The 27472-nt window shown below is 39.7% G+C and overlaps 1 protein-coding gene across 1 annotated transcript in view; it reads right to left on the bottom strand.

Annotated features, from left to right (window-relative positions):
* LOC139736398 (nephrin-like) overlaps positions 1 to 14545 on the bottom strand; it is a gene marked incomplete at its 5' end in the record, with an annotated part of 31788 nt that extends 17243 nt beyond the window's left edge. The window contains 8 exons of the mRNA XM_071647150.1: positions 352 to 573; positions 1435 to 1515; positions 2321 to 2501; positions 3269 to 3378; positions 3916 to 4050; positions 6102 to 6296; positions 8163 to 8300; positions 14369 to 14545. Of these exons, the coding sequence (XP_071503251.1) occupies positions 352 to 573; positions 1435 to 1515; positions 2321 to 2501; positions 3269 to 3378; positions 3916 to 4050; positions 6102 to 6296; positions 8163 to 8300; positions 14369 to 14545 (1239 nt within the window). The remainder of the gene's footprint in view (positions 1 to 351; positions 574 to 1434; positions 1516 to 2320; positions 2502 to 3268; positions 3379 to 3915; positions 4051 to 6101; positions 6297 to 8162; positions 8301 to 14368) is intronic.
* Between the last annotated feature and the right edge of the window lie 12927 nt (positions 14546 to 27472).

Genomic DNA, 27472 nt, shown 5'->3' with positions numbered 1-27472 from the left:
CAGAATTTTGACAATGAACAAGCATCTCACTTTAATACGTCATGATTTTACAAGCAACACAGAGAGACGGATGCATTTACTTCCTTCTACTACTGGTCACCTGAAGAGCCTTTTAGAAGAGAAGAACAACAACAATTAAAGTATACTATCATCGTACAAGACAAATATGTGACCAAGCACCACAAAACCAACAAAAAAGTTGCACACTGTAAATGTACATGAGTACTCAAAATAGGTGATGTTGGTCAAACTGGTCAATCTTTAATTTTTTAGATATTCCGAAAGAAAGGAAAAGGAGACCATCTGATAGTAGACCACGTGGCAATAAACCAAAGACCCTGGGTAACTAACACATGACGTTGACGGTGACGGTCTCTGCTGTCGTCTCGTACAGCTCCTCATTGGTCGCCTGGCACATGTAGTCCACGCTGCGTGCGTTCGCTACCATGGTAACCGTCAGCTGCTGGGAGGTGATAAAGCCGCCGTTGGGGGCGGTCTCCACCACGTCGTCATGGGTCTTGACCAGTCGGCCTCCGGTGAACCATGAGATGAAGGCTGCAGGATTGCTGTTGGCTGATACACAAGGAGAACAGAATTTTTCATAAATAGAGTTCACATGGGAAGAGGAAGGACTATATGAATTTAATAAAAAAATCAATCTTTAATGTATTATAATATACTATTTTCTCCCTTTTCTATGAAACTTCACCTTCTCACTCTCTCTATTCAGATATGAATCATTATTTGAATGGGTTAGTATGGTTCAATCTAACATTTTATGTATCATTTGAAAGCTTAGAACTTACTCTTTAAAAGTATGTAGAAAAGTTTAAAGGGATCGTACAGTGTTGGATGGGACCTAATTTCAGGTTTCTAACATTTTTTTTGTGAAATAATGAGAAACCTCTTATGAAATATAAAAGAGCATGTAATTCCTATGAGGAATTCAATGTTTATTTGATGAAATTGGTTTTGAAATGGCTGAGATATCCAAAAAAGAGCGATTCTAATAAAGTGTGGGACCCACACTTTATTACAATCGCTTTGCTTTACTTTGTTTTTTGGATGTTTCTGTCATTCCAAACCCGATTTTCATCAAATAAGCTTTGAATTCCTCTTAAAATGGTATGCTCTGTGCTATATAATAAGTGTTTTCTTGGTATCTCACAAAAAGTTAAAAGCCCAATTCTCATCTCCACCAATACTGTACTATCCCTTTAATTTCATTTTGGCATTCTTTTTGTGGATTTTGAGCTAGGAGATTAAATTTGTATCATGTACACAAGTAGATGGCAAATTTCTGCATTATTTAACTAGACAATGTACATTCTTGAATCCTGAATCTTACAAAATCATCTCAGAAAAAGTTAAAAGATGAATCCCCATCTCAATTAAAACTATGCCATCCCTTCAATGGCTAAGTCAGCATCATACCTGAAGTGCAGGTCAGTGTCACTGTAGCTCCAGACCTCACCATGTTCTCATGGCCTGTGATGTTGACAAAAGCCGGAGCAACTGTACCAGAAAAAAAGATGGGAAAGTATAGACAACACGTGTGAATTCATTTCAACAACTCCCATCTGGCAATACAGTGATGCTTCTGATATAGAAAATGCAGCCAATACCTTCAAAAGAAAGTACTATTTACTATCAGTGTTATGAACTTTTTTTTTCGCATTGCACTACAATCAATAAATCATATGAACATTTGGTAGAATGTATAAGGGAATATGATACTGTGTGTGCACATACAGTATATGAAATAATCTATGTTACTACAGTAGAATCTCCTTCAGTGTCTTATTGCAATGCAACTCTCGACTAAAAACTGAAAGAAAAAAAAAAGTGCTCGAGGCACATTGTTTGATGGTTGGGAAATAACGAATGAAGCCAAGGAGAGGCAGGGAGAAAGTTGGAAGAAAGAGTAAGGTGGGTTGCCATGCCGGGGTCATCCCACTAGACCGACACCAACGAGCCATACAGCCCACGAGTTCGACACTGAAAACAGGTCCATAAGTCATACAGCTCACGAATCATACAGCCCATGAGTTCAACACTAGGTAGAAACAGCCCACGAGTTCGAAAGATACAACACGGCGCATAATGTGTCAGTCTTGTGGGCCTTGTTGGCTTAGTGTCGAACTCATGGGCTGTATGACTTGTGAGCTTTATGACTCGTGGGCTGTATGACTTGTGAGCTGTATGACTTGAGGGCTGTATGACTCGTGGGTGTTGGTCTCGTGACGTGCACCCGCCATGCCTACATGGAGTTAGAGGTACGAGAAAATCAATTGGGGGAGAGGGTTGCTAGGCAACTCACAGTTGACAGTGAGCTGGATCTGCGTGCTCATTGGTTCCTCGAGCACAACGCTGGTTGCACGGCAAAGGTAGATGGCATTGTTGTCACCGTACTCCACCGTCAGGGGGAGGACGTTGTAGGCACTGATCCCATCTGTTCTGTAGGAATAGTCCAGCTTCTCACCATTTCTATACCAGTAAACCTGTGAGAAAGGGGTCACCAGTCTCTTCTTGTAACTGCACATGCTGTTTTTAGGCTACCCAACTTTTGTGGAGAAACATCATACCACTAGACAACATGCAACTTGGAGCAACTGCATCACGTTCATACAATACTGTTCACCATAGAAAGGTTTGCCACTATTGTACGCTACAACGATGGCAGGCACTCATTATGGTAGCAGCCACGGAGACAATCAGCCACTTGCAAGACGTTGCAGCAATAACTACACACGGACAACAACAGTAATAGTCTTGATGAGACAGAACTAATACATGTACACCCTTTAATGACCTCAGCAATCCTATTTTTGTATAATGTAACAGTGACAAATCAAGTTCTAGAAGAATGCCTACAGAAGATCCATGGATATCACAATGACAGAATTTATTGCTCATAAAAAATGAAACAACCCTAAAAAAAAATAAGAATAACCCTTCCATGGGCTGAAGCAGAAAGAAAGAAAGAAAGAATGAAAGAAAGAACGAAAGAAAGAAAGAAAGAAAGGTTTCATGAAAGTTTTCAGAGAGACTTTTTGCTCATTATGATACATTTATGAGAGGCTTCATGAAAGGGATTTCACTTCTCTTTGAAAGTCTCTCATGACTACATATGAGCAATTTTGACCATTTTGAGATTTTAAAGGCTTTTATGTGATGACTTCATGAAACGGACCTCAGGGCACATTGCAAGTTAGCACTCTAGTACCTACTACACCTCTTTCGGCTGCATTCAAAGAATCTTCCTCACCTCAGCCAGGGGATTTCCACCCCTGGAGGTGCACCTCAACGTCAGCACTTCCCCCTTCCTGACAATGGTACCTGCCGAGTAGCCAGTGATGAGAGGTGGCAAGGGAGGAACTGCTCCAAATTCAAGAGAAGACAACAACGAGGCAAAAACATGATGTACAGTTGTTTTCATTTTCTGTTTTTCTACCATGAGGATAATGATCATGATCATGGTCCTTGCTAACAAACCCTGTCACATGCTACAAGGATGGAAAAACATCAAACCTTTTATGTGAGGAGTTTGATCACGAAATGAGATAACACTATTCCTGCTTAATTTTAGGATATTTGTGGAGATGCAGCCGTGTTTGCGTAATAACTTCAAGAATATTCCTTGTTAACTGTAACAAGCGAGGTATAGTTGGAAAGATTTTATTCTGCTATATCTGATCAACTTCATTCATTCATCGCATGAAAGAGCAGGGTGCTGGCCCGGTAAAGTGGTCTCCACCTACTTCCCAAAACAAGAAATCGGATGAAAGATTCTTACCCCATGTACAATACTTTCGCCCCAGGTGACTAGAAAAAGTCAGGAAATGCTATCACCCAGTCACATTGTGCCACATACGCTGGAATGAATGAATCTGAGAGGAAGGTAATCAGACTTACAGAGGACATTCAAAGTGACGTTGGTGAGGAGAGCTGACGGCAGGGCGGGGTGAGTGACCTGGCAGGAGAAGGACAATCCGTTGTCCTCCTTCTCAGGGTTAAGGGTCAAGGTGCTGACCGTATTGACCTTTTTACCTGGGAGCGGGGAGAAGAGAGACCTCATTCACATTAATGAAATGTTTGCATTCAGTTGTTTTTATTGCAACGAATTGCTCTACATTGACCTATGAATAAGCACCGAATTAATCAGTGTTAAAAAGTAGCCAAGATAAAAAATGCTGAACATATATATCGTCGCTGGGGTGATAAGACCGTGTATCTGCAATTTTGGTGAAAATGAGTTTTTTGGATTAATGGTCAAATAATGGGTTAAGTGATGTCCTGTCCAAATCCCAACTGTCTTACTCCAAAAATGAAGCCACCACGGCATGTCAAAGGAAAGGCTAGCCCATTCTCCACAGTGCTTTGGCCGCCATGTTTTTTGGCTCTCCTGAACATTTGACATTTTGTAGATACGAGGTCTTATCACCCCAGCGGTGATATATACTCAGGCAGAACTTAACCTGTGACCTCCTCATCCTGGACAGGTGTCCTATCCACTAGACCACAAGGTTTCCATCCGACAGCCAGTGCTGGTTCTAATCCTTATACAGCATGCAACAGATACTGCACTTTTACTCAAATTAATGAAGTTCTTGCATCAAGAACTGCAGCTGACTGACAAATTGCCCTTCCACTACATCGACTTTTCGTGAATACAACTAAACACTGATTAATTCGGTGCTTTGAATATATGTCATTATAGGGCAATTTGCCAATCACCTGCAATAACAGAGAATTTGATGTGATGAATTGGTAGATTAATAGTTAAGAGGTATTTAGTGTACTGGTACATACTTGTGTATATTTTGAGAGGAATGGACAGATACAGTTGTAGGCGATAGATATGTTCACATGGGAGAACGTGTGGTGGGTGTGAGGATGGATGTATGTACGGATGGATAGATGGATGGATGGATGGATGTAAAGATGAATGGATGGATAGATGGATGTATTAAAGGACAAGTTCACCTTCATAGACATATGGGTTGAGTGAATGCAGCAACAATAGTAGAACACATCAGTGAGAGTTTGAGGAAAATTGGAAAATCCGTTCAAAAGTTATGAATTTTTGAAGTTTCTGCTCAGTCACGGCTGGATGAGAAGACTACTATAGCTTGTGATGTCACATGTGTACAACTATATAAAGAAAGAATAAAGAAAATTAAACATATTTTCACTTTTCTCGTATAACAAAAGAATACTTGACTTCTCTCTTTCAGAAGGCAGGGGGAATAATATTACCCTTAACATTCGTCAGTAACAGGTCGAAAAAATGTGGACTTTATTCAAAAAGTAAAGTTTTGTGAAATTCTCTTTTTATTTTCCTTATCATTATATCGTTTTATGCATGTGACATCATACACTTGGTAGTCTTCTCATCCAGCAGTGACTGTGCAGATATTTTAACCCATTGAGGACGGACTGATTTTGCTACAACTCATGTTTCCCACAGACCCCTGCCCGAGCATAGTCGGGACCCATCCTCAAAGGGTTAAAAAATCATAACTTTTGAACAGATAATCCGATTTTCCCAAAACTTTCAGTGATGTGTCCTACTAACATTGTTGCATTCACTCAAACCACATTAATATGAAGGTGGACTTGTCCTTTAAGAATGGATGTATATAAGGATGGATGGATGGATGTAAGGACAGATGTAAGGATGCATGTAAGGATAGATGGATAGATGGACGGATAATAAATGAATAAATAAATGGATAGATGATGGATGGATATCAGGATGAATGGATGGATGTATTAAAGGATGGACGTATTAAAGGATGGATGGATGAATTGATAAATGGATGAAGGGATGTAAAAACAGATCCCATGGATGTTTGGTTGGTTGGATGGATGGATGAAGGGATGGATGGATGGACGGATGGATAGATGCATCAATGGAAAGATTGATGAATGAATGAATAAATAGATGGATAAATGAATCAATGGATTAATAGACAGATGAATGGAAGGATATATGAATAAATAAATGAAGGAAGGAATGAAGAAAGGGAGAGGGAGAAAAAATATAGAGAGAAATCGTCTGAATTGATATATACAGTAATTAATCGGACAGAGCTTACCTGAGGCGTCCCCAGCTGGTGATGTGGAGACTGCCGGTGAGACATACAGCAATGGCTCCCCTTCCTTCAGCCAGGTAATGGTGGCCGCTGGCTTGCCATTATTGGCCCGACATGGCAAGACCAACGTCGCAGGGGGCCGGACTTGGATGACCGCACCCTCCGCGTACTGGTCAATCACAGGCGCATCAGGAGGAACTGACAGAGGGAGGGGAAAAAACACACATAATCTGAGACGGTGCATATTGCTGCTCAGGGTCTGACAAAAGACGTCCTAGAAAACTTAGGTACTGAAACTGAGATACCCCAAAACAAAGTGGTCCTAAGAAAGGTGGGTCCCACCTTTTACTAGGACCACTTTGTTTTTGGACATCTCAGTCATTTTGAAATCAATTTTCATCAAAGAAACTTTGAATTCCTCTTAAAATTGTACACTCTTTCATACATATTCTGTAAGTGGTTTATTTGATAAAAATTTGCTTTTGAAATGGCTGTGGTATTCAAAAACAAAATGGTCCTAATAAAAGTTGGGCCCAAACTTTAGGACCACTTTGTTGTTGGTTTTCTCAACCCTTTCAAAACTGTTTTTCATCAAAGAAATTTTGATTTCCTTTTAGAATTCTATACTTTTTCATATTTCATAGAGCAGTTTCTCATTACATTGTACCTCATAAAAAATGAAATTGTAAAGTCCAGCTCAACAAATACTAAACCATTCCTTTAAAGTGAAAACTAAGTTTCGGTAAGTGCTGGAGAACCCGTCTAGCACCATTTCATTTTTACTTGCAATATATCGAAAGAGTCCACTAAGAAACTTACCTGGCTGACGCGGTTTGCCGGAATGATGAGTCGATTTGGAGTATTTTGAGAAAAATAATAATAGTAGGAAAACCGACTTTTATTCCAGAAGGTTCCAGACTAACTCGGTCTCGGGAAAAATTCGACCTTACTTCAGACAATTCACACGCAGTAAGTGATCGCCACATTCTACTGGCCACTGCAAAGTACCAAATGAGGCCTAACTGAATGGACAGGAAAGTGCGTGCTAACGTAGTCCTGTACAAAACGCTTGAAACAAAAATGACAGCGCGCGGTCCTCAGTTGCTGAGACGCGGTCTTTGGAGTTTTTGTTGTTGTTTATCAAGGGCCTTTGATTGTTTTAGAGGTGCTTGATAGGCGCACACTAATTTTGCTTGCGCGCAAAAGAGGTTTTTGATGCGCGCGTTGTAGCAACTCGGACCATTACTGCGAGTAGCCAGAACACGAAGCGCTAGTTTATACAGGCCGCTCCCATAGGACAACACTGTACAATCAGAGGGACAACCATTACAACTCATCCCGCCGTCAAAGCGAAGCCGAGTTATCCCCGAGTCCGAGTTTAGCCTGACCCCGTTCGGGTAAGTTCTGAGACTGAACCTTTTTGGTTAATATTTCGCATTTTCGTCGTTACCCATCGAATATCTTGTAATAACATCGTTATCCTGCACATTTCCGAAGCATACGTTCACATTTGGGAGCGAAATTTGACAACTTTTGCAGGCCTACCAGAACTTTGTTTGGGCTTTAACATTTCATCACAATGTTTGCCTCTTCCTCATAAAAATTTACATTATACTGTTGGTTATTCCTCACTGAAATCATTACTATAAATATCTAAAAAAAACTCTGCATTACACTGTACATGTACAAGGAGGGTCTTTTGTCTACAATGTGGGCAACTATTGCATGGTCTTTAAAGGGAAAACCTCTCAATGAAAAGAGAACATCGAATATCTGGAAAATCATTAAATCTAAATACTGTACGAGCTGAAATTTTCGCAATGGTTTAATTTTCGCGAATTTCGCGAATCGCCTTTGAACGGCGAAAATAACAACACGCGAAAATAACAACACGCAAATAGTTACGTTCAGTTAGACCTTCGCAAACGCGAAATTAACAACATGCGCAAATGTCCTCCAAGTAGCAATTCGCAAAAAATATCTGTACGCGAAAATTTCAGCTCGTACAGTATTGCATGAGAGAATGCGCTTATCTTTTTGGTGAATATTTTTAGTGTAACTCACTTTGAACGATAATGGCAGCAGAGTCCGATCGCAGACTCTGGTGCGTGGCATCCGTGGCTGTCACGTGACACCGGTACTCCGCGTCATCGGCAAGCTCCGCCCGCTCCACGTGGAGATTGCCCTCTCGGTTTTCGTTACCTGCAGTTCGGGACAGAACAGAATATTTACAGACAATCGGATCAGATACTGCATGGCTGTAAATTTAGGGCCATATGTTTGAAACAGAATGCACAGAAATTTATTTACTGGTACTCTTTGTGCTTCATGAGATTCATGATATACATAGCTTGTTCAATCAAAATTTTATTCAGAAAGAAAGTAAATCAAGGTTTGATAGACCTAGTGTATAAAGAATGTGGTTCAGATTCTAATCTGGTACAGAAACTACAAGAGTTACTTCTCTGAAAAGATAAAGAGAGCCCTACAGTCTTTTCCAAATCATTTACATTTATATCACATTTTTTAATATAAACCGACAAAATATTCCAAGAAAAAAAAAAAGGTGGGTCCCATTCTCCAACCTTTTATCAGGACCACTTTGTCTTGCTCTATTTTTTGATACCTCACCCATTTCAAAACTGACTTTCATCAAATATCAAAACTTTTAATTCCTCTTAGAATTGTATGCTCTCCCCCTGACAATTTGTGGTTTCTAATTATCTCACGAAAGGTTAACACCTGCATCCCTATCTCAACCACAATTACACTGTATACCATCCCTTTAAAGAGGTTTTCCTTTATGCTGTTCCTCTCCACGAACAAGAGCATACAATTGTTATATTCATGGAATGCCAGCAAATAAGAAAAATCTCTCCAAGGAACCAGTTAATTTCCCTACTGGCCAATAAGAACTGAGCTGTGGGGCTTTACATGGGATTGCTTTCCCTTCTCAACTGACTGGCCGAGTTTCATGTTACAGCTCAGGATGTAAGAATGTGTGGCATAATACCAGACATGTACCGAGTGCTGCTCAATGTAATGTTATTCTGGCCTGTGTATACTTTATAACAGCAAAAAACTGTCACAAATGTACACACTAGTAGTTATGTACATATGTATGATGTACTGTATGCATGGCTGTTTTAATGTGTATGTACACAGGTTGACCAGATTCATGGAGAACATTCTACATGGTATAGATATAGTACATACAGGCTGACCAGATCAGTGGAGAATTTTCTAGGTGGTATACAATGTAGCTATACAGTACATGCATATGTAACAGGAAATACATTATAGCTCACTCAATCTAGAATGATTTCACCCATTCCAGAAAGTTCTGGGAAGTGCTTACATGTTTGGCTGAGTGAGGCACTGTCCCTGTAGCCCAATGTGATTGGTAGTTATTTTTGGTAATGATGTTTTGTACATAGTTAGGCAGTGAGTCATCCAGGCTTCCTGGAACTTGGACTGGCTAGTAGGTTGGAGAGAGTTATAGAATGTGCTAGAAGGGGGTGAATGGATAGTATATAAGCCAGAGGAATTCTGCTGTAGGCAGAGTACCCAACACCTCTGCTCTGAGAGTTACGTCACTTCTGGCTCTGAAGCGACTTGTTATAGTCAGTCCTGTGTTACCTGCTGACCTGTTATGTTTGTGGAGATACTTGGCCTGGGAGACATTTTGCCTGCAGAGAATTAATGTGCCTTCATTGGACTCCATATTTTAATGTCAACGGACATTGCTACGGCAAAGCTGTGACGGGCTGGATTCCTCGCTGGACAATATAAAGTGAATCATCATTCAACGCATCGACTGGACGTGGTCGTTGGATTCTGCACGTTTCGCCGTGGACATATTTCGTGGATTTTACCCCGGATCTATAACGCGGACTATTGTAACCTGTGCCTCTGGATTTACGTCGCAGGAATCATTCATCGGTGCATCGCGGATCATTCATTTGTGCATCGAACATCGTATCTGGACACTATCAGGGAACTGTAGCAACTTTGTGATAGTTTGGATGCATGTAAGTGATTCCATTACCGATTTGTAATTGTTTCTATTGATCATTGTTGTACTGATATGACGCCGATTACCAGTCTGTACCCACAATATTACTGTTAATAAACCGCCTGAACATCAGTTGATTGTTTCTTTTGTGCGATCATTCTCAGAGTGATTTTGGTCGTAACAAAACAAACAAACAAACAAACAAACAAACAAAAAACAAAAAAACAAAAAACAAAAACAAAAACAAAGACAAAAACAAAACAAAAACAAAAAGAAATATTAGTAACATTACAAACAATAGACAGATAAATAGGAAGAAAAAAAAGAAGATAAATTTTTTGCCTTACAAACTTTTTTCTGCGAAATTGTGCCTTGTTCAAGAAACAATGTCTACTCAAATGTAAATTTACGATTTGCAGATGAAACAAAAACCCAACATTAGTGCTTTTTATAGTTCTAATGTGAGTTAGGGACAGAAACAACCACTGTAAAAATTTAAATCCAAATAATCAATATTAAGTATTGTTGAAAACACAAAATGTGAACGATAGTTATAATACAAATGTTTCCCGATCAAACCGTCTATAGTTATGGTTTATTGAGGAAAATACTGATATCTCCTTGTATTTTAGATTTCATTGCAAACATCTTATATGGTAGGATGTCTTGTGATACAACAGGCCTACACATATGCATCAAATGTGATATCTTGAACATTTTTTAAATCACTGCTCCCAAAGGTAAACAAGACCTTTAACCCATAAATCTATGATCTTCCTTTCTGTCCATCAATCTCTCTAGAACTCTCGCTCCCTCCCACTTTCCTCTTTTCTCTTTTTTTAACAGAGTAGAAAACACAACAACAACAACAACAAAAACAAAAACAGCAAGAACTGGGCAAGTGTGCAAACCTTAGTGGGAGAGACGCGCTACCTTGACATACCATCAGACTTGGGCATCAAGGATGGGGGAGGTCATATGTCACAAGTTCACTCAGGGTTCATTTTTTTTCCTTCGCTGGAAGGGCAGAGCAGTTAACCCTCTATTCAACACTAGACAAGCATGGAGAAGTGGTAAACACCCCCCTGCACTACACATATGTCATCAAGGACATTGCATGCATTCTGATTCCCCTACCCAAGAAATAACAATTTAAAGGAAACCAAAACCCAAAGAGAAATGTGGATTGAGTGAAAGCAGTAACATTAGTAGAACACATCAGTGAATGTTTGAGGAAAAGTGGACAATCGATGCAAAAGTTATAAATTTTTTAAGTTTTGGTGTTGGAACCGCTGGATGAGGAGACTTCTGTACTTGAGTTTATGGCATCATGTGTGGACAACAATTATAAAGAAAATATAAAGAAAATTCAACATGCTTTCACGTCATTTTCTAGCATAATGAAAGAGCGCTTGACTAACCACTTTCAGAAAGCAGAGGGAACAATTACAACCCTTACGGTACTTATATGTCAGTCTCAAGTTGGTGGAATATGTAATTTTCATAAAAAATGATTTTTTTTTTGTGGAATTCCTTTATATTTTCTTTATCCACACATGACATCAAAACTTCTAGTAATCTCCTCATCCAGCGGTTCCAATATCAAAACTTTAACTAGAAATATCACTTAAGGTGATTAATACCCCCGCCCCATAACGACAGTCTTACCCAAGGAATGATCTTTCCTTGATCTTCTGCCATTTAAATGCCGTTACCATGGCAACGCAGCTTCCGACACGTCCGAAAAATATGTCTTGCACATCTTCTCACCAAGACTATTGTGTGTGCCACATTTCATAAGCTTTTGTCAAAAACTGAGGAAGTAGTTCAATCCACAAGATCTTTCCTTGATCTTCCACCATTAATATGCCGTTACCATGGCAACGCAGCTTCCGACATGTCCAAAAAATATGTCTTGCACATCTTCCCACCAAGACCAATGTGTGTGCCACATTTCATGAGCTTCAGTCGAATACAGAGGAAGTAGTTCAATCCGCAAGATCTTTCCTTGATCTTCTGCCATTTATATGCCGTTACCATGGCAACGCAGCTTCCGACACGTCCGAAAAATATGTCTTCCACATCTTCCCATCAAGATCAAGGTGTGTGCCACATTTCATAAGCTTTGGTCAAAAAACTGAGGAAGTAGTTAAATCCGCAAGATCTTTCCTTGATCTTCTGCCATTAATATGCCGTTACCATGGCAACGTACTTTCGGGTACTGTCAAAAAATGCGTCTTGCACATCTACAACCAAAGGCACACATCTGTACCAAGTTTCATGGAAATTGGGCAAAAACTGAGGAAGTAGTTTGCAACACAAAATTTTCCATCATTTTGGCTCATAATATGTGAGCTGTATACCATGGCAACATACTTTTTGTCACTGTCAAGAAATGTGTCATGCTGACCTATATCCTAAGACAAACATTCAATATGAATTCCATGAGAATTGGAAGAACACTGATGAAGCAGTTTTGCCATGAAGCATTTTGCCCTATATTTTACCAATAACATGCCGTTACCATGGCAACGCACTTTTTGCCACTGCGGAAATATGTGTCTTGCACATTAACATATTCAGATGAACATCTGTACCTAATTTCATAAAAATTGATCAAAAACTGTGGGAGGAGTTCGCGACGCAAGATTTGTAACCATTTTTGCCCATAATATGCCGTTACCATGGCAACGTACTTTTGGGTACTGTCAAAAAATATGTCTTGCACATCTACAAACCAAGGCACACATCTGTGCCAAGTTTTATGGGAATCGGTTGAAAACTGAGGAAGTAGTTTGCGACGCAAGATTTGCAACGGACCGACCGCCCGACCGACCGCCCGACCGCCCGACCGCCCGACCGACCGTCCGCTGATTCCTATATACCCCCTTCAAACTTCGTTTGGCGGGGGTATAAAAATTCATAACTTTTGCATCGATTGCCCAATTTTCCTCAAAACTTCACTGATGTGTTCTACAAATGTTGCTGCTTTCACTCAATTCACATTTCTCTTTGGGTTTTGGTTTCCTTTAAAAAAAAAAAAAATGGTTGGGTGAGGGAACCCTACATTCTGCAGATTGTAGGTCCTAGTAGATGCTTGGGGGTTTTTTTAGACGCTGTCAAACTACTACATAAAATTATGTGAAGATGTGCACCGTCATCGTTGTTGTTGTTGGGGTTTTTTGTTCTTCTTCTAAAATTCTTCTTCTTTTTTCAGGTTTGGTGCAACCATCACTAGATACAAAGACTAAAACATTTCATGATGTGTAATACAGTATGGCAATGATATACAGAGAAAATAACAGAAGTCGGGAACTTCTCACTGTCTATGAAAAGCGGTGACATGACATTCACTACTATGACAATTGCTTCGGTCGTATTTTCTCCTAGGACTTAATAGGAGTAGGGTTGTGATAGGGTTTCAGGCTTAGTTTGATGAGACAATTAGGATTAGGGTTTAATAGTGCACTGTTATGTTAGTGAGTAGAATTTATGTGTAGGTTCAATAGCGTGCAGATAGTTCATGGGACAAATGCCTCAGGAGCAAATGTCACGGAACCATGAAAAGCACAAATTCCTGTTCCTGACAAATGTTTTATGGGCAATATCACTGCCCTGCATTCTGAAAAGGTGTAGAGTCAAGTGCTCCTTTGTTATGCACTACAAAAATGAAAATATGACTGTCCAATTTTTGTCCAGTTTCATTGACGTGTAGACCTTGTATACAGGTGTACTTCGTATATCGGCATTCACTACATCCACATCCAGTGTAGATATTTGGGGTGAGTTTCCCTTTTATAAGCAAAATAAACAAAAAAAAACAAAACAAAACAAAAACATGTTATAATACATAGAAATGTAACATAAAGAGAGACAAAGATTAAAGAGCAAAGACAGATACAAACAAGATATCGTGTACCAACACACACACCTACTACATAAACGTCCATATCTTTGCCTGATCATTTTTTCGTGCTGAGCGCCTCAAAAACATATTCTCAAGTTCTTGAATTGAGCTGCATGATTGTCAACCCATTCAAAATGTGCAGAGAAAATAGTAAAGATATTTTTGCTGGTTTTAGAAATCCCTATCGCAAAAAAGTAGCACGAAATGCGCGAACATCAATGCACTGCGAAAATTTGTGTGTTTACAGTATATAAAACACCAAACACCAAACACCAAATTCCATACACACACATACACATACACACACACACACACACACACACACACACACACAACTGCTGCCTTTACCTGTGACCGAGTACCTGTCGTACCCCGGTAGCTGCCTGTTGGACCCCAGCATAGTGTCATCTTTGGACCAGAGGATGGTGCCCTGGAGGCTGTCCACGGCACACTGGAGGGTGACGTCCTGGCCTGCCACCACGCTGGTGTTCACTGGTGTAGTGGCAAAGCTCTGCTGGCAATTTACTGCAGGACATGTACACATGTATAGGATGCAAAACGTGAATGAACATGGCATGCCAGTTAACATCATCAACAGTATGCATGCATTACACAAAAAATTATTCATGTCCTCACAGTACTGTAAAACGAGGAATTTTCGCGTGCATTTTAATTTCGTGAATTACGCGAGCGCCAAGATTCGCGAAATTAAAGGACAAGTTCACCTTCATAAACATAAGGATTGAGAGAATGCAACAATATTAGTAGAACACATCAGTGAAAGTTTGAGGAAAATTGGACAATTGATGCAAAAGTTATGAATTTTTAAAATTTTTGTGTTGGAACCGCTGGATGAGGAGACTACCACAGCTTGTGAGTCATTTGCGTACAACGGTATAAAGAAAATGTATAAGAAAATTCAACATATTTTCACTTTTTTCGCATAATAAAAGAGCACTTGACTTGCCTCTTTCTAAAGGCAGGGGGAATAATATTACCCATAACATTTGTCGGCAACGACTCAGGGGAATGTGTACTTTTTTCAAAAGATGGAATTTTGTAAAATTCTCTTTATATTTTCCTTATATTGTTGTACGCATGTGACATCGTACACTGCAGTAGTCTTCTCATCCAGCGGTTACTGCACAAAAACTTCAAAAATTCATAACTTTTGAACGGATTGTCTGATTTTCCTCAAACTTTCAATGATGTGTTCTACTAATATTGCTACTTTCTCTCAAACCTTATGTTAATGAAGGTGAACTTGTCCTTTAAAATGCACGCGAAAGTTCTTGTCTACACTAAATGCATCGAATGCCAGTGGCAGTTCGTAAAAATTTCATGCCGCAAAAAAGGCCATCGGCTCCAATTCGCGAAAAATTCATGCCGCGAATATGTTTTACAGTAAACACAACAGCAAAGTCAATAGTTTCTGAAACTGTCACTACACGTACAAGTGTACCTACATTATATTGTACACTCACAGGTGTGTATTAAAATTGTAACAGGGTGCAAAAATCTCATTACACTCAGTAACTGTATGTAGGCCTAAAAAACTGGCTCGTTGCATTGCTCCCATTGAAATTAAGAGAGGAAGTGATCTGATTGCATTTCAAAAGTTGACCAGTTTCAAATCCTGTAAGAGCAGAGAAGTAGGCCTACATGTACACTATTCAAATTTTGCTTTTGATTCATACATTTTGCTTCAATTACTCTCTTATCTAATATTTCAGATATAATCCTCCACTTTGGAGTACAACTCTGAGATGAATTTCAACTCTAGTGCAATTTGAGTCACTAAGATGGAATTGTGTGACTGCAGCTGGCATTCTGGTTCACCAACATCGATGTGAACTTTGATGATACTCACTTTATTGATACTCACTTTAAAGGGATGGTATAGGCCTACAGTGCAGTTTTGATTGAGATGGGGATACAGGTTTTAAAGGGACTAGTGTACAGGACTGGTTGAGGGGAGGATTCAGGTTTACTATAACATTCCTACAGTGCGATAATGAGAAACCTCTTATGAAATATGAAAGAGCATGTAATTTCAAGAAGGATTCAATGTTTACATTGTATTTGATGAAAATTGGTTTTCAAAAGACTGAGATGTGTAATAAAAAAAAAAGAGCAACAATAATAAAAGACAACAGGCCAAGCCTTTTATTAGGATCTCTTCGTTTTACCTTGTTTTTGGGTATCTCAGCCATTTCAAAACCGATTTTCATCAAATAAACTTTTGATACCCCTTAGAATTGCATGCTGTTTGCCATCTCAAGAGTGGTTTCTGAATATCTCGCAAAACATTAAAAGCTAAATCCTCACCTCAACCAGAACTGTGCACACCCTTTAACCGCATAACCAGCTTCACTCAAGCTTGATGCCAAAGTGAATGATAAACTTCTTTTGTGGTAACCATAGGGTTAAACACCTTCAGATTTCAACACCAACACCAGGAAAAAACTCCTTGAGGGATGGGCCAATGAAAGGAGAGACGGAGATTTGACCCCAGGGCAATTTTCAAGGTTTTAATAAATTCCTGGGCAGGAACCCGACACCAGATTTGGGAGATTTAGGGTGGGGAGAGGTCAGACTACAAACTCCAAATTGGAGAATTTGTAACAGGTAGTGCACACATAATTATCCCTTCAGTAAGCACCTGCAGATATCTTCCCTGCGTTCTGAGAAGGGCGACCCACATAATGGAGAATGGTGAGAGTCATTTACAGTTCTTTGTGCGCCCATTTCATTACATGATTGCTATGAATGGAGAAAGTCAAGATGGATTTCTACCATCAACAAACAGGAGCCAGCATTTTTTTGCCAGTGGAAGCAGAAGTCAGTTCAAAAGGGTGCAGCTTTAATTTAAAAGGGCATTGTACCGGTTTTTTATTTCTTTATATGTTGTTCTTTTAATTCTAAAAGACCCAGCGGTGCAAACAGAATCAGAATTTCATAACGATTTAGTCCGTAATTTCATGTTGAAAATGGAAATTTTTTGGCGAGAATTATGCTAATGAGCTGATGAACCCGGATGTCGTGATGTCACAGGTGCCAAATGTTTCACTGATTACAAGCCCTCGCATACGCGTGCGTTTAAATCGTGCCGAGTAGCAGACGACGCTTAGGCCCAATTTAGCTAGGAGGCGGCACTTGTGTACTGTCCTATCCATGCAGCTGTCTCAAATTTCGCTGAACCAAATCGCACCAAAATTACAGGATATACTTCTAAGCATATTTCAAAATACCGTATTATATTTGATTGAAATCGGTAATCGAGAAGTATCAATATTGACGCCGAATTTCAAGTTGTCACTAAAAAAAACCTCACACTTCGCGAGAGATCTTGGTAAACGCGATATGCACAATCTAGAACTGAAGTTAGCCGACTAGTGCTGTGCGAACGGGGAATTTACGCGGGAACTAGATTTAAAAATGTCATGATTTTAGCGATTTACGTGATTTACGAACTTTATTTTTCATTCAACTTAGCTCAAATAATTTATAAATTGATTTCTTGCTCCCGATTACTTGAAAGATTTGTCTCATGATATTAGATGGCTAACTTCAGTCTGTGCGTGCGCAGGCAAGTAGGGCTACTACGCCGCGATCACTCTTGTTTAGTCGTACAGAGCAGATTGTTTTTAGCGACGACAGGAAAGTCGACAACTTCACTTACGCTTCTCAACTTGCGATTTGGTTCCAATTAGCTTGAGCAAGTGGACATGAGTCATAAAATACTTCTTGTGATTTTGGTGCAATTTGGTTGGGTGAATTTTGAGATATCTACATGGATACGGAAGTACTCTAGTACTTCTATGCCTACACCAGCGTTTGGATCGCGAAGCGGTGGCACTGTTTGTATCTACGTGGTCGGGCCACTCTTCCGAGGTATGGGTCCTACTAAAACTAGATCTAAGTTAGTCCTTGGTGTTAATACGACCACCATGAGATTTATCTCGACCACAAAAACATTGAAAATCCATAAAGCAGATACCTTACCTGCAAAATTCAGCACAGAAACAACAGGGCCTGCAGCACAAGGGCCTCTAGCGGCAACGCTAGACCTTGGAGTCTGGACTTTCGTCTGGACTTTCTTCAAGTTCTGGCAGCAGGGCCATTCGGGGTATGTATTGCATACAAATTGCATACGAGGCGTTCACGCTGTGCCTATTATTAGCGCTGTGCACGTACAGCTGTCGACGGAGCGGCGAGAGTAGAATCTTCTCGGTCCTTGACTGCTCACTAGTCCTAGTCCTAGTTCTAGTCTAGAGTCTATATGTAGTGAGTGCCGTTTTCTTCTAACTAGGCGTAAACCGTGATTGCTGTTGACTATTTTTTTTGATTTAGATTTTAAGAATCACTCAGTCCTCATCTTCGTTAGATAGTTTGAACTGTGATGTCGAACCATTATCGCTCATCATCAATGCATAGTTAGTGCAACGTTACTTTTTTTTACACATAGTTTTCTATGGGCAGCACGTTCGGACAATGATGCCAATTTCATTTTGCATATCTGGAATATTCCCCACAAATTTGGTCTAAATAAAAAGCTTTTGAAGAGATTCCTTTTAAAAATTAATAAATATTGTTTAACATGTTTATTTCAGCTCCATATTGCAATTTTGCTAAATAACAGTTTTTGCAGTACTTCGTGTGAGATTTCATCAGTAAATTGACATGGTGTAGAACCTTTCTAGGTCGTTTTGCTAAATTCGGAGGTTGGCACCTGTGACGTATGCCAAATTGTGTGGATCGTTCCTTGGCTTGCTCGTTTCCATTTTTTTCAAAAAATCATTACAGGCTTATCCTGGGTTTCAGAATCCTCTCTTTCCCGTTGTAGGCATCAAAAAATGTAGATTAGAATTATCAGACAAGTAGAAAATGTCAGTACAGGTTTCTTTTAATACAGCCAAATGAAAATAGATCAGACTCCCAGATAATAATGTGATGAACACAGAAGGGGGGGGGGGGGCATGCAAAGAATACCAAACTGTAGGCTACAGTGTAGCCTGTAGGCCCATTTACTACACCGAATGTGTTGCAAGGCTTTTTAAATATTTTAACGAATTTCGTGAGTCAGGTGCCATTTGCAAATTTAAAAACAAGCACAAATATCAGCTCTGATGCAAACATGAAAGTGGCATGCAAGTAGGCCTACATTGTACATTTCTCTCAAGGTCAAAAAAAATAAACAAAGAACTAGAAAAAATGCTGGCATTTATGTCAAACTTCAAAAGTAACCACAAAAAGCATTAGACAGAGAGATAGAGGGAGAGACAGACACAGAGAGAGAGAGAGAGAGAGAAACAGAAAAGAGAAGAAAGAGTGAGAATGTAAAATGTGAAAATTACTAGTCTAATAAACTGCTATGAGACATTACAATGTAGGCCTACTGCATGATTCATGTGTTCTACATAGGCCCTATATGACTTATTTCCAAACATCCGGATTATCTTCGACCACTCATAAAAAACACGACTTTAGACTTTTACAGCTACCTGTAGCAGGCAAATTGCACAAGTAGTAGGGCCTACATGTACCTAGTACCCAACATGGCATCCACTGAGCACACTTTTCTTAGATGATCCCTGAAGTTTGATCCACCTGCTGCTGCACATGTGTGTACACTCTACAACATGTACATCTCAAGGAGCTGCCCAACCAGATATCACATTCCTGCTTATCAGACGTGCATAACATGGCACATACCATGAACAGTACCATGAAGAGAAAACCTTCACAGGATTTTGGGACAGGGATTGTCATTAGCAATGACTCTTTCACAGGTTAAAGGGTGTGTACAATTCGGGTTGAGCTGAGGATTGAGCTTTCAACGTTTTGCGAGATATTCAGAAACCACTCTATGAGATGTCAAAGAGCATGCAATTCTAAGGGGTATCAATTTGAGTTTATTTGATGATAATCGGTTTTGAAATGGCCGAGATATCCAAAAACAAGGTGAAACAAAGAGATCCTAACAAAAGGCGTGGCCTGCCGCCTTTTATTATAATCACTTTTGTTGATATCTCAGCCATTTGAAAACCAATTTTCATCAAATAAACGTTGAATCCTTCTTAAAATTACATGCTCTTTCATATTTCATAAGAGGTTTTTCATTATCTCTCTTAGGAATGTTCAAAACATGAATCCTCACCTCAACCAGTACTGTACAATCCCTTTAAAAGGCTCTAATGAAGATATGATCACCTCAGCTGAACATACATGAATCATTATATTAATATGCAACTTTTAAGCAGTTTTTATCTTGCCAGTTCAGGTTGGCTCAAATCACTTTTTATTTTGCTCATTTTCATTCAATTCACATAAATGGCACCTTTTAATAAAGAAAAGTAAAATTTATAAAATGAAAGAAAATGGGGGAGATAGGCCTACAGAGAAAAAGAGAATCCATGAGAAGAGTGATGGTATGGAGTGATGAAGACCTAATTGACAGTTTGTGGTTCCAATGAAGGAAAAATGAAAGGAGATCCTGGGAACTCCCGTATTCACATCTGGTAAATATGTGATAGAAGGATTTAAAGGGACTGTACAGTACTGGTTGAGATGAGGATGCAGGTTTGTAACATTTTCTTTTTTGTGTGATGATGAGAAACCTCTTATGAAGTATGACAGAATCATTTTAAGAAGGATTCAACATTAATTTGATGAAAATTGGCCTTGAAATGGCTGAGATATCCAATATAAAGCAATCCTAATAAAATTGACACTACAGGCCAAAATTTTTATTAGGATCTCTTTGTTTTACATTGTTTTTAGATATAAGTATCTCAGTCATTTCAAAACCGACCTTCAACAAATAAACTTCTGATTCCCCTTAGAATTGTATCGTCTTTAACATTTCAGAGTGGTTTCTAAATATCTCGCAAAATGTTACGAGCTGGATCCTACAATGTAACTTCAACCAGTACTGCACAGTCCTTTTAAACTAAAAGATGGTGAGACAGGATGGTGAGAGAGGATGCTGGCAAAGGAAAGCGAAAGGTGAATGAATGTAAAATGGGAGTGACAGAAAGCAGGTGGAAGAAAAGGAGCAGGATAATCTGCTGGACATCTTTCATTCTTTGTCTCACCTGAAGGTAGCCGGAGGAAGAGGGTGATGAACAGATGAAAGGAGATGAGCCAACGATGACAAAGAGTCCTTTGAATCATCTTGTGGGAATCTATTAAAATTTCCTTGGTAATAACACCTGGTAAGATAGAAGAGGGGAGAAAAAGCAGCATAATACAGTAGAGATTGCACATCTTGTGAGCCTCCACAACCTATAGTATAGGCCCTACTGGCATCCATGCAGTCCACTCACCAAAGTTAATTCTACTCATTACCTCCGCCAAGGGAGGTTATGTTTTTGTTACCGTTGGTTTGTTTGTTTGTTTGTTCGTTTGTTCGTCCGTGTGCAAAATAACTCAAAAAGTAGTTAACGGATAACTGATCCCTATGGAAGAGCCCAAAGAACTTTTCCCCAGTGGTGGAGAGGAGAAAAATCTCTTTGGGAAGAGCAAGATCATCGGTGGAAAGTAGCTGCTTGGCGGAGGTCTGCGCTCCCAGAGTGCTTTTCTAGTTATGTCATGGTTCAGATTGGAATCCTGCATCAGAAGGCTTTCCAACAAAAGTGGCACAGGTAAATATGTTTCTCTGTACCATTGTTGAAGCAGACTTTTAGAAGAGCATCCAGCCAAAAAAGAATTTATCAATTCTCCCCTTTCTCTATTCTCATGGAAGAAGGCACGAAAACAGCATGCATAGAAGTACTAAATACAGCTACAATTTGTACACTACAGCGCATCATGTAGGCCCATTCCTGACTGCTTTGTGTGTGTGTACAAACACTGTATGTGTGTGTGTAAAATCGTGTTTTTAAACAGAACAAATGATGGATACTGAAGTTGTGACCACAGAATGCAGTGGAGTACCATGAATTAAGTACAAAGTCAATGTAGGGATATACATAGGCCTATACACCGACTCCACCTTTCCATCCCCCCCCCCAAAAAAAAAATGTATCTGTATTTCCTAATTTTCATCCCAAATCACCAGTGTGGAAGTTGCTGTAATATGTCACAAGTGACACAATCAAAACATTTCATGCAGGTGTAAACACGAGCAAAAGAAAGTACAGCTGTACATTGTATTATGGGGAAGAGCTATAAAGCAAATATGCAGTAGGCCCTACATATCGCATCCTTGTCATGAGATTCTGTTGTTTTTATTTTTGTTTGTTTGTTTGTTTTTTACCCTCTGCCCAGATGTATTAGATTAGATTAGAACATGTCTAGTGCCAAGCATGCTGTTCTACAGAGTCATGAAATCACATTCAGAGGGTTGTAGCGATGCATTCTATCTACACACAGTAAATGAGATACACACACGTATGTAAAGTCTGCAAATTTATACCAATCCACAACTAGACAAGATCCACTGAAACAGACTTGTATGCATGAACTCACAACACCACACACACTTTCTCCCTTCTCTCAATCAAGCATCCCCTAGCCACTCTCCCCTGCAGTGTTTATGGTTGGAGCGGGATGTTTACAGTAACCCAAGCCCATGATGTGATTGGTGTCCACATAAACTGTGTGCAAGGTCTGGTCTGCCAGCACACATGTTTAGACAATGCCTATCAATCAACAGTCCTCAGAGCTTCCTTTCCACTAGCTGGCCCATATGAACCAACCTTTCGTTTTCATTGTCACAGTTTTGCTTGGACACATACGATTTTGATTTGTTTATTTGCTTGTTTTTACAGGGCATAATGGATTACAGGCCTCGAATTAACCGACGGCCACCGACGGCCATGGCCGTCGGTGCCCCTCTCGTTGGCCGCAATGCCCTTTCTTCCGTGATCAAAGTTACGGCCAAAAAAAATGTGCCCTTTATCTTGTGGCCGTGGTGCCCTTTTAGAATGAAAGTTCTTGTATATGACGTATAATATGACCTTTCTCAAAGTCTACACTTCAATAAGCTTGAACAAATTTCCTCATCTCAAATATCATACCTTCCGTTCAGTTCACTCGCGTCCCACTATTCTTATCTGATTCATACTCAACGAGACGACGTGTACGTACACTTGTACTTATGTACGTACGGTACGGCCGACCGGCTTTGACCGTTACGACTGCCTCCGCAGCGCAGCGGGGTACTAGCTAGGTAGTAGTCTTCCTGGACTGTATTCGTAGTGTGCCCGCGCGTACGTACGGAAGTACACTTGTACGTTGATGGTGTCTGTACGTCGAGTGTCGCAATCAGCGGTTGAGCGCGTTGGGTGGGTGCAGTATGTGCATGCGTGTGTTACTGTGGGGAATGCGGCTATTAAATCGTCTGGAGCAAGTGGTCGCAAGCCATGTGCCAGGCATGTCGGACGGCTGCGAGAATTGCCATCTCTCTCGCTCTGCATTCATGCCCGCATGCTCAAAGTAAATGTGATCGAGGGCACGCATGCGAAAAAAAGTGAAATAAAATGTAAAAAAAATTGTGCAGATCCCCCACCCCCGTAACACTGTATGTGAACATGGGTTGGCTGGTTAGTTGAAAGTTTTGTTCCTCAAAGTGCCCTTTTTGTTCCTCAAAGTGCCCTTTTTGATTTTTGTTCCTCAAAGTGCCCTTTTGTTCCTCAAAGTGCCCTTTTTGTTCCTCAAAGTGCCCTTTTTGTTCCTCACAGTGCCCTTTTTGTTCCTCAAAGTGCCCTTTTCGTTCCTCAAAGTGCCCTTTTTGTCCCTCAAAGTGCCCATTTTGTTCCTCAAAGTGCCCTTTTTGTTCCTCAAAGTGCCCTTTTTGTTCCTCAAAGTGCCCTTTTTGATTTTTGTTCCTCAAAGTGCCCTTTTGTTCCTCAAAGTGCCCTTTTCGTTCCTCAAAGTGCCCTTTTTGTTCCTCAAAGTGCCCTTTTCGTTCCTCAAAGTGCCCTTTTTGTTCCTCAAAGTGCCCATTTTGTTCCTCAAAGTGCCCTTTTTGTTCCTCAAAGTGCCCTTTTTGTTCCTCAAAGTGCCCTTTTTGTTCCTCAAAGTGCCCATTTTGTTCCTCAAAGTGCCCTTTTTGTTCCTCAAAGTGCCCTTTTTGTTCCTCAAAGTGCCCTTTTTGTTCTTAAAACTGCCCCTTAGGAAAAAGTGTGCCCCCCTTTACAGGAAAAAAGGGGCACCTTCAAAGAAAAAAGGGCACATTTAGTTGATCAATTGGGCAATGCATGTGTACCCCTGCCCCCCCCCCCCCCCCCCCCCCCCCCCCCCCCGAGAGCTGCCCCTGTGCTCCTTCCAGGCCCTTTTTGTACTTTCAGTTGCCCTGGTGCAAAATCGGTCCCATTCTCCTAAAAAGGGGCATATTCCAGAAAAGGGGGCACATTTTGATGGTGCCCCAAAAAGTATAGGGGGGGGGGGGGGGTATGTGCCCCCTGCCCCTGTTTTTGTAAATCCGAATATTCTAAAGTTGATTATTCCGAAGCGGTATTAAAACCAGGGCCCTTTCTAAAAAGATTTATTACAATGCAACTCAAAAAATCAAATGCAGGTGATATCAAATCACACGCAACTTTTGCATTTAAACGCAATTGCGTTGCTGAAAAGACTTGCGTTTGATAATCATATGAAACTAGAAAATAATTGTTACGAACCTGAAACTCAATTGCGTTTAAACGCAACTCTAAAAATCAAATGCAAGTCCATTAAATCACACGCAACGATGTATTTAAACGCAAGAGCGTTGCAGAGAAGACTTGCGGTTTTTGTACGAAACTAGAAACTGCGTTTAAATAAATCTCTATACATCTACGGAAATGACGGAAGTGCGTTATTGTTGAAAAGACTTGCATTATTTTTTTCATTTCGTATAAGCAAAATTAAAAATTAAACGCAACTCTGAAAATCAAATGCAAGTCCATCAAAACACATGGCACGCTGAAAAGACTTGCGTTTGATAATCACACGAAACTAGAAAATTGTAGGAAACTTAAACTCAATTGCGTTTAAACGCAACACTAAAAATCAAATGCAAGTCCATCAAATCGCACGGAACGCTGAAAGACTTGCGTTTGATAATCATACGAAACTAGAAAATTGTAGGGAACTTTTTTTAACTCAATTGCGTTTAAACGCAACTCTAAAAATCAAATGCAAGTCCATCATATCACACGTAACGCTGTATTTAAACGCAAGTGCGTTGCAGAGAAGACTTGCGGTTTTTGTACGAAACTATAAGAAACTGTGTTTAAACGCATCTCTAAACATCTACGGAAGTGTGTTATTGTTTAAAAGACTTGCATTATTTTTTATTTCGTAAACAAAATTACAAATTAAATGCAACTGTATGCAAATTGTAGGGAACTTTTTTTTTTAACTCGCGTTTAAACGCAACTCTGAAAATCAAATGCAAGTCCATCAAAACACATGGCACGCTGAAAAGACTTGCGTTTGATAATCACACGAAACTAGAAAATTGTAGGAAACTTAAACTCAATTGCCTTTAAACGCAACACTAAAAATCAAATGCAAGTCCATCAAATCACACGGAACGCTGAAAGACTTGCGTTTGATAATCACACAATACTAGAAAATTGAAGGGAACTTTTTTTTAACTCAATTGCGTTTAAACGCAACTCTAAAAATCAAATGCAAGTCCATCAAATCACTTAACGGTGTATTCAAACGTAAGAGCGTTGCAGAGAAGACTTGCGGGTTTTGTACGAAACTATAAGAAATTGCGTTTAAACGCATCTCTACACATTGTCATCTACGGAAGTGTGTTATTGTTTAAAAGACTTATCGTAAGCAAAATTAAAAATTAAACGCAATTCTGAAAATCAAATACAAGTCCATGAAATCACACGGAACGCTGAAAAGACTTGCGTTTGATAATAACGCAAAACTAGAAAATTGTATGACATTTAAACTCAATTGCGTTTAAACGCAACTCTAAAAATCAAATGCAAATCTGTTTTTAAAACGCAAGAGCGTTGCAGAAAAGACTTGCGGTTCTTGTCCGAAACTAGAAACTGCGTTTAAACGCATAAAAATGTACGGAAGTGCGTTATTGTTGAAAAGGCTCGCATTATTTTTTATTTCGTAACGGAACTTTCGCCGTGACCGAACTTAGTCTGCACTTGCAGAGGAAAGACATCGCAACATTTACACGTTTCAAACTACCGAAACGCATGCTGCTTCACAAAATGTCAATGAAAAAAATGATAACGAATTATTGTTAAAGTTCGCTATGCCGAAGTTTTAAATCTCAGTCCAAAGTTAAATTAGTCCGACAATGGTAAGAGGTTTGTTTTTACGGAGGTTATAGTATAGTCCGAAAGATGTCGTTTTCGGATGAACAAACTTTTCTTCTTATTATTTCAGACAGGCCCGCGCCGTACAGAGCGGTAGTTATAATGTTGCGAATCGGAGCAGAACAAATATGGCGACTTAAGGAAGGAAAATCACACATATAAATTATTTCAACTCAGTCGGTACTGAAAAATAATCTCGACAGAATCATGCGAAATCACACGCATATCTTCCCAGCAACGCACTTGAATTTAAATCGCAAAGTTTGATTCAATTTTGGGGAATTTGCCTTTGATATTTCAAATTAAGTTTAAAACGTTAAGTGTCTAGAAACGGGCCTAGGTTTCCGATCCCGCTCTCTCAAAATCTCTCTAGAGATTTGGGAATTGTGCGTTGTCGTCGTTACTAACCCGCGCAAGATTTATGCATGAACTAAAACATTATTGTTGCTCATGTCAGTAGGCATGTTTTGGCGGCAAAAGGAGTAAGATATATGGGTAGCGATCTGCATCGTGATCCAAATCTTACTCTGTACAGAGGAAATTAATTTTCATTTATAAGTCGACAAAATGTCGACTTACGCGTAAGTCGACATGTTTTGCTCAGTCCCGATTATGTCGACTTACGCGAGGTTGACTGTATATATATTATGTATTTGGGGGGGGGGGTTGTTGTTACAATATGAAAAAAAAAACAACATAAAATTCTTGCAACGTCGCAAAAATCACCCTTTAAAAAAACACCCAACATGCCCTTTTCAATGTGGCCTTGGTGCCCCTCTGACTGACCTAAGTGCCCTTTCATGGCTGGCCTCTTGGAAAAAGTGCCCTTTTCTAAATGGCCTTGCCCCTCCAAAATCCTATTTCAAGGCCTGGGATTATGTTTTGTCTTCTTCACCATTTTCACTAGAAGAAGTTATTGAAGGGATGATATACAAATAGTTGTAGTATTGGTGGAGATAAGGAATGAGATGAGGATTTTCACTTTGTGCAAGATACACTGTACCAAGAAATAGTAGAGAGCACAACATTCTACGAGGAATTTGAAGTTTATTTGATGAAAATCTGTTTTGGAATGGCTGAGACATCCAAAAACAAGGTAAAACAAAGCGATCATGATTAAAGATGGGTCCCACTTTTTATTAGGATCGCTCCGTTTTGGATATCT

This window comes from Diadema antillarum, unplaced genomic scaffold (assembly GCF_040938485.1).
Source record: "Diadema antillarum isolate AM-2024a unplaced genomic scaffold, OU_Dant_1.0 seq00000643_RagTag, whole genome shotgun sequence".
NCBI lineage: Eukaryota > Metazoa > Echinodermata > Echinoidea > Diadematoida > Diadematidae > Diadema > Diadema antillarum.
The sequence above is the reverse complement of the archived record's forward strand: the minus strand, read 5'-3'. Positions and strand labels throughout refer to the sequence as shown.